Source organism: Pseudomyrmex gracilis, unplaced genomic scaffold, assembly GCF_002006095.1.
Source record: "Pseudomyrmex gracilis isolate BER0280 unplaced genomic scaffold, ASM200609v1 scaffold_878, whole genome shotgun sequence".
In the NCBI taxonomy this organism is placed as follows: domain Eukaryota; kingdom Metazoa; phylum Arthropoda; class Insecta; order Hymenoptera; family Formicidae; genus Pseudomyrmex; species Pseudomyrmex gracilis.
Genome location: NW_018021462.1, coordinates 41,704 through 50,282, shown reverse-complemented (window position 1 = coordinate 50,282; position 8,579 = coordinate 41,704). Strand labels below are relative to the sequence as shown.

The 8,579-nt window shown below is 40.7% G+C and overlaps 1 protein-coding gene across 1 annotated transcript; it reads left to right on the top strand.

The window, feature by feature from the left end:
* Nucleotides 1-197: 197 nt before the first annotated feature.
* On the top strand, nucleotides 198-7,937 carry LOC109861617 (low-density lipoprotein receptor-related protein 6). Its single transcript, XM_020441340.1, has 11 exons — nucleotides 198-491; nucleotides 775-1,536; nucleotides 1,687-2,081; nucleotides 2,176-2,810; nucleotides 2,894-3,061; nucleotides 3,143-3,427; nucleotides 3,547-4,771; nucleotides 4,879-5,329; nucleotides 5,681-5,999; nucleotides 6,097-6,317; nucleotides 6,408-7,937. The coding sequence occupies exons 1-11, from the start codon at nucleotides 392-394 to the stop codon at nucleotides 6,779-6,781; spliced, it is 4,935 nt and encodes a 1,644-aa protein (XP_020296929.1). The 5' UTR covers nucleotides 198-391; the 3' UTR covers nucleotides 6,782-7,937.
* The last annotated feature ends 642 nt before the right edge of the window (nucleotides 7,938-8,579 follow it).

Here is an 8,579-nt window from a genome sequence, read left to right as displayed (position 1 = left end):
AGTTTTACGTTTTGAGAAGAAAATAGGAAGGAAGAGCAGTTACATTATCGACACGACGTAGTTGTGGACAACCGATTGCTACTAGTTAGTTCGCACGGCGCTCGTTGGCGCTACGAGCAACCGCCCCGCTTGCCCCCCGATCCCTGCGCTTATTCCGCGATTCAGTGACGCGTTGTGTACATAATATGTACTACATATGCGATGGTATAAAAATAGCATATATACAATTGTTTGGTACATACTTATCGTATGTGAATGGTCAATGGCCGCGAGTCCAAAACGTCTGAAGCAAATAACCAGGATGATTATATCGTCATCTGTATCAACAGCAAGATGAAATGCGATTGTTATCTCAGTTTTACTTGAACATATCACTCATGGCCGTTCGAGAATGTGTGGACTTGCGACTAAAATGGCTATGTTTATCGTGACCGCGAAGAATGTGTTGTTGGTCGCATTCGTTTTGTGCTGCGGCGATTTTTTCTGCAACAGTAAGAGATTTTTGTTGCAAAGTTATATTACTTTTTCCATTTATTTTTTATTATTTGTTTTTTTACACAAAATGCAATTATTTATTTTGCACGTGGACGTTGCTAAGTTCATTTTTATGTTACTGGATGTGTGTAAATTTTTTGTATATATTTGTATTAAATATATCTGTATTTACATGTTTTCTTGTATTATTTTTGTTGGATTAATATAATGAGGATATTTAGTATTGTGAAACACAATACTGTCAAGTTATCATTAACAGGACATTATTGTTTTCTTTAGGCTCACCTGTTATACTGTATGCTACTCACAAGGATATCAGAATAGCAAATGTGTCTCGTATCAATAAGGTCAACATTATTGTTAAAAATCTATCAGAAGGTGCTGCTTTAGACTTCTACTATGAACGAAGACTGATTTGTTGGTCTGACAGTAGCCTGGAAATGATACAATGCATGCGTTTTAATGGTACATACACAGATAAACAGATGGTTATAGTAAACACCAGCTTAATCTCACCAGATGGACTTGCTTGTGACTGGTATACTGGCAAGTTATACTGGACCGATGGTGAGAAAAATCGAATTGAAGTGATTAGTATTGACAGTCGACATCGAAAAGTGCTCTTCTGGACAGAGATTTATCAACCACGTGCAATTGCACTGGCACCAATGCGCAGTCTTTTTTTCTGGACCGACTGGGGTGATGTGCCCAAGATTGAACGGGCTTCCATGGATGGTGATCCACTCTCGCGCAAAATTATCGTATCTGAGGATATATTCTGGCCAAACGGCCTGACGCTTGACTATGACAAAGAGCTGATCTACTGGGTGGATGGTAGACTTTGGTTCATTGAAGTAATGAATTATAAAGGTGAAGATCGACGCAGGATTATTAGCGAGGGTTTGGATTATCCTTTCGCCATTACACTGTTCGACAATCGACTTTATTGGACTGACTGGAAAACTTGGTGCATACATTTCGTCGACATACGTCAGTCACAACCACATCCTCGTGAGCTGATTCAAGAAGAAAACATACCTGGTACCTTTGCAATCAGTCGGTATTGCTTGTTTTGTACATTGTGCAATAATATATTTGTACTGAATTATGTTTTTTTAACACAACATCCGCTATTTTTTGAAAAGATGGATATTATTTTACTTAATAATTAAATACACTTTTTTGTTTTAGGAGACATTGAAATTTTTGACATGAAAAGGCAACCTTACGGCGACAATTCTTGCAAACGGAACAACGGCAACTGTTCACACCTGTGTCTACTTAGCGAGAATCCGCGTGGTTATAGCTGCGCCTGTCCTACTGGTGTCAAGTTGGTCGATAATTATACGTGCGCGAGCAGACCGGAGCAGTTACTGTTAATCGTGCAACGTAACGAAATCTGCAAGATCTCATTAGACTCTCCAGATTATACTTACTTTGTGTTGCCGCTTAGCGATATTAAGCATGCGATCGCGATCGATTTTGATCCAGTGGATGAGATGTTGTACTGGACTGATGAGCAAGCATTCGCTATAAGGCGTGCTTATCTAGACGGATCAGGACAGCAAGACGTCATTCTTACGGAAGTATGTGATATTCACAGACTTTGTTCTTTCTCGGAAATTTACAAGTTGCAAAACTCTATTTTAAATCGATTGCTATTTGATGCGATTTCTACAGGTAACGAATCCAGATGGTATTGCAGTCGATTGGGTAGCTCGCAATTTGTACTGGACGGATACCGGAACTGACAGGATTGAAGTGGCGCGGCTCAATGGCTCTTGCCGGCGGGTGTTAGTGAACGGAGACTTAAACGAGCCACGAGCAATTGCGGTCGCGCCCGAACACGGTTGGATGTTCTGGACTGATTGGTACGAAAAACGGCCGAAGATCGAGCGCAGTAATCTCGATGGTACAGAGCGCGTGCTATTGATCAGCAAAGACATCATATGGCCAAATGGTATCGCGCTCGACCTGGAACGAATGAAGATTTATTGGTGCGATGCCAAAACCGACAAAATCGAAGTGGCTAACATGGACGGCACTGACCGGCGCGAAGTTATTACTGATAATTTGCCACATTTGTTTGGCCTAAGTCTACTAGGTGATTATCTTTATTGGACCGATTGGCAGCGGCGTAGCATTGATCGTGCGCATAAACTCACCGGCAGCGATCGCGAGGTTATTATCGATCAAGTGCCGAATGTCATGGGAATCAAAGCCGTGCGTTTTGGTCGAGTAAATACTAGCAATTCGCCGTGCGCCCGCAACAATGGAGGTTGCAGCCACCTTTGTCTTAATAGACCTAATAACAGGTGCGTTTTACACTAAAAAATATAAACATAAACCGAATCGTAATTTGCAAGTAAATTTAATGTGAAATTAAAAATCTGTATAGATACGTCTGCGCTTGCCAAATCGGCTACGAATTAACGAAAGACAAGCGCACATGTATTGTGCCGGATGCTTTTTTGTTATTTGTGAAGAAAGAAAACATCGGTCGAATTAGCATCGAAAACGCTAACAATGACAACATTATACCTGTTACTGGTGTTAAAGATGCTAGGTTGGTAGAATTACAAATATAACTAATGTATATAAATATCTTTATATATACTATATTTTATTAGAATTTTTGACTTTTTAGTGCTTTGGATTTCGACTTGAACGAAAATCGCATTTATTGGACTGATATCAAGTTAAAAACTATCACACGTGCCTTTATCAATGGATCGGACATAGAAAGAATAGTCGATCTTGGCTTGGAATCTCCGGAGGGTATTGCGTTTGATTGGATCGCGCATAATCTTTATTGGAGCGATACTTATACGCGTAGAATAGAAATGATCAGACTGGAAAGTGGCAGCAGAAAAGTGCTTCTTTGGCAAAACCTTATCGAACCTAGAGGCCTTGCTCTGGACCCTGAGAGAGGGTGAGAAAAGTTTTTTGTTGTCTTCGTAGTTTTGATGGTTGGATATTTTGATTTTTAATTTAATTTAATTGTTTTAAAATGTATTTAAATATTTCACTACTTTGACGTTTTCTATACAGCTACATATATTGGGCCGAATGTGGTGGTTCTGGTAGCATCGAGAGGAGTTTACTAGACGGCACAAAGCAACAAATAGTGGTCTCAGACAGTGGCCGTGCAAACGGTCTGACAATCGATCACGCAGAGCATAAACTATATTGGGCCGATCCAGGCGCGATCGAATGTTACGATCTAGTAACACAACGTCGCAAGGTCATCATCTCACAGAAGATTCTTTATCCGTTCAGCGTCACGCAATATCGGGACTACATTTACTGGAGCGACTGGAATACGGGCGACATTGAGCGAGCAAACAAGCATTCCGGTGGAAATCGTACTAAGATACATCACAAGTTGGAATCTGTAACGGATCTCAAAGTATTTCACGCGTCACGACAAACCGGCAGAAATCCGTGCGCAGTTGCAAATGGCAATTGCAGCCATCTATGCATTGCTCTACCAGGACCGAATGGCAACTCTTCCGTTGCGCACAAATGCTCGTGTCCTACACATTACAGTTTGGCGCATGATGATCGTATATGCCTGGCGCCTCGTCGTTTCATTATTTACAGCCTGCGCAACACTGTAGCACGTTATTTGCCCGATCAAACGGACGATTGTGCGGATATAATGCTACGCATACCGGGTCTGAAAAACGTGCGTGCGATCGAATTTGATCCGGTGACGCAGCATATCTACTGGATCGATGGTCGTACTTTGTCGATCCGTCGCGCTCTCGAAAATCGCACGCAGCAGCAGCATAACAGTGTAGTCGTTGTACCCGGCGGTACCGGTCATCCGTTCGATCTTGCTCTCGACCCGCTTGGTCGATTACTGTTTTGGACGTGCATGGAGAACGACGCCGTGAACGTTACGCGACTGGACAACGGTTCAACGCTGGGTGTTGTCGTGAAAGGCGACGGCGAGAAACCGCGCAACATCGCGATACACTCGCAGCAACGGCTGCTCTTCTGGACCGATGTGGGAAAAAAGCGGGTGTTGCGCAGCAAACTGGACGGCAAGGAGCGCTACATGATTGCCGAAGGTTTACCGGAGCAGCCGACTGGTCTGGCAATTGATATCACAATTAACATTATCTACTGGGCATATGGCAGACAGATCGATTGCTCCGACTTCAGTGGTCGTAATCGCAAGATTTTAATAGCCTCTGCCGCACAGCAAAGCCCAGTAGTGCATCTGGCTGTGCTTTTCGATTATCTTTATTGGTACAATCGTGATGAGCAGGTATAATATTATATACATTATAATTATATAATATCGAAACGAGTTCATTTATTCTCTATTATCAATCGTCTTAAATATGACTTGTCTATTATTTGTCTATGTTACAGACACTCGAGCGAATCAACAAAACATCCGGTAGCGCGACTGGCGAGCGAGTCGCTCTGATGTCAACGAGTCGCGCGCTTACGGATATTATCGCTGTCAACGCGCAAAACGATTTACTCATGAAAATGCATGTGTGCAGTCCCTTTAACGACTACGGTGGTTGTTCGCACCTCTGCATCAGCAACGACACAATCGCCAACAATGCTTCGGTGACACCACGTTGTTCGTGTACACGATCATTGGCTCTATCCGATGACGGACGCACTTGCCGCGCCGCACCTGCCTGTGGCAGTGATCACTTTACATGCGCCGCACCAAGTTCGGTTACGAGTAAAGATTGCATACCGGTGACGTGGAAGTGCGACGGCCAGACCGATTGTCCGGACGGCAGCGATGAATTAGGTTGCCCTGTATGCACACGCGATCAGTTCAAATGTCAAAATCACTGTATTGGTAAGCGACAAAAATATTTTTTATGTATATATGTATATATGTATATGATTTTTTATATGTATATATATATATATATATATATATATATACACAGGGTGTTCCAGAATTGCTGTACAATCTCTCGTAGGCAGGTAGAAGGAGTAAAACTGAATCGAAAAGTCCTGAACCATTTTTTTCTATTACTTATAATAAAAGAGTAATTATTGAGTAAATCAGGCCAATCAGCGCCGACCTTTAGCCAGGCGCACGTCAGTGAGCCGCGCTCCCACACACCAGGCGCGCAGGTGTCCCTATATATATATATATATATGATTTGATATATGAATTATAATTTTACTTTTTCTCGCACAGACATAAACTGGGTGTGTGACGGGAAACCACAATGTTCAGATGGATCCGACGAGGCGCACTGCTGCACAACAGGTCAATTTCAATGTCTCAACAACGGCGTGTGCATTCCCGGTTCAGCGGTGTGTGATGGTTGGGATGACTGCGCCGACGGCAGCGACGAATCGACACCGACCTGTGCTAGCTTGCACAATCCTCATCGTCAAGATGCTGGCCCAGATGTCACCGGTGAGTCCAGCAACGTAACTTACGTCATCGTGGTCCTGGTGGTAATGTCTGTGATAGCTGCGATCGTTCTCAGCTACTATTACTGCCGTAAAAGGTAAAATTGTTAATGCGTTATTTGTTATTAAGAAAAAAATATGAATTTTTTAGGATAATATCTTGTATTTTTATTTTGATATTGTATTTTTATTTAGATTTGTTGGAAGCGAGGGTCTGCCTGATATACTTCACGACTCTGCGGGAGATCCATTGTCGCCAAAATCCAGCAACCGAATTGTGAAACCGATGTTCACTTCACAGAAGAATAGAAAAGATGGAACAGGAAGCGTTCTCAGTGTTGGCATGGATGCTGTCAGGATGTCCATGTTGAACGGGAGTAGTCTTGGCTCCAGCTACGACCGCAGTCACATCACAGGTAGTGTGAATAAAATTACGTTGAATTATAAATTAAGTTTTAATAATTATTGTTCATAAAATTAGTGTAACAAACCTTATGTTTTTGCAGGTGCGTCGAGTTCTACGAGGGGTAGCTCCGCGGGTGGATATCCTCACGAGACACTGAATCCTCCACCAAGTCCGGCAACGATAGCTAGCTCAACTCGCTGCTCGAGCAGCAACGCGTCGCGTTACAAACCGTATCGTCATTATAGAAGTATAAATCAGCCGCCACCGCCGACTCCGTGTAGCACCGACGTCTGCGACGAGTCTGACAGCAACTACCCGGCTCGTTATCGTTACGAGAGCGAGCCGTTTCCGCCGCCGCCCACGCCACGTTCCGTTTACCATAGCGACGCGGCGATCAGCTGCCCACCATCCCCTAGCTCAAGATCATCCACATATTTCAGTCCTCTACCGCCTCCGCCGTCACCGGTACCTTGAGGTTTCTCTCAAAGAAGTAACGGGTAACGTATTTATACCGTCTCTGCTTTACCAACATATTTCAGTATTCTTGCCATTTCTTTGTTATTGCGCATACAAAAAAAACCTTGGTATAAAAGAGATCTGATTGTAGAACATAAAATAGCAGACTGTTATCTAATTCATGAAAAGATATGCGGCAATTTGATGATAAAATGCACAAGGAACATTCTGTCGATCAAATTTACTTATAGTAAATACGTGTTTATCTTTTCTTAAATTAATACGAGACCGAGTCTGTACACAACAGAGCAAAGTTTCATCTTTGCTATACAATCGATTTCACTTTTTGTTTACAGTTTCTGACGGTTTGTTGTTTCGCAGTCTTTGATAAGACAAAAACTCAATTACAGTAATAATTATTTTGTGTTATATATCTAAAAAATTTTCAAAAAGTTGTTTTTTAAAAATTACTAATTTACATTGACGCACAACAAAGTTTTCCGACCTTTCAGACAAATAATAATATTGCAATAATGTTAATATTCTTAAAATTAATTATTGTCAAACTAAATATTAATACTGTCACTTGTTGCTAATAACAATAACAGTTAATCTCTTTCAGATTTTTTCTGAGATTTTTGAAAAAATATACACATATTGTGATTCAGAAAACTCACTTTATAATTAATAGTTTTCATTGTTATTATAATTAATAGTTTTCTTAAACTCAAAACACTAACAAGTGGCAAGATTCTTAAATTATAGCAGAGAAAATATTACCATTAATATAAGTTACGTACAATAATGAAGAGTATGCCAATTCGTGCCTATCTGCGCGTGTGTGTACAATGCGACTTGCATACTTATACACGCGCACGCGTACTATATTCACAACTTTTTTTTATAAATTTTATGTATAGAGAGAAATAAGTATTCTATTGCAATAATATACTTATATATATATATATATATATATATATATATATTAGCATCAAAACTCGAAGTCCGGGCAGTTTTAGGATTGACTGGTCAATGCCCGAAAAATCTAACCTAACTTTAACCTTTTTTCCGGTATTGACCAGTCAATCCTAAAACTGCCCGGACTTCGGGTTTTGATGCTAACATATATACATATATACAGGGTGTCCCAGAATTGCCGTACAATCTCTCGTAGGCAGGTAGAAGGAGTAAAACTGAGTCAAAAAGTCCTGAACCATTTTTTTCTATTATTTATAATAAAGAAGTAATTATTGAGTAAATCAGGCCAATCAGCGCAGACCTTTAGCCATACGCACGTCAGTAAGCGCTCACACACACGAGGCGCGCGGCTCACTGACGTGCGTCTGGCTAAAGGTCTGCGCTGATTGGCCTGATTTACTCAATAATTACTCCTTTATTATAAATAATAGAAAAAAATGGTTCAGGACTTTTCGACTCAGTTTTATTCCTTTTATCTGCCTACGAGAGATTGTACGGCAATTCTGGGACACCCTGTATATATATATATATATCTTCTTAGTATGTATCTTTGTAAGTATAATTATTGTATCGTAAAATATGCATGGAGACGTCGGAAAAGATATTAGAAAGATAGTCTCAATGAACGCTTCTCCTGTTCGCGAATACGTAACATATGACATTTAATTGTGATATAAACGTACACTATACATTATTATTATTTTATTTGTAATATTACTGTTAACAGTGTGTTGTCTATATAGTTTACTCATATTAAATAAAACAGTTAAAAGCGAGGACAGTGGTGACTAAAAGCTGCAGTTATATGTATTGTCAGACTTTTGTATATATATTTTAT

Coding starts and splice junctions, on each gene's coding strand:
- LOC109861617 (XM_020441340.1), top strand. CDS start 392: ATGTGTGGACTTGCGACTAAAATGGCTATGTTTATCGTGACCGCGAAG. Junction 1,537..1,686: donor TCAAGAAGAAAACATACCTG/GTACCTTTGCAA, acceptor TTTTTGTTTTAG/GAGACATTGAAATTTTTGAC. Junction 3,428..3,546: donor GCTCTGGACCCTGAGAGAGG/GTGAGAAAAGTT, acceptor TTTTCTATACAG/CTACATATATTGGGCCGAAT.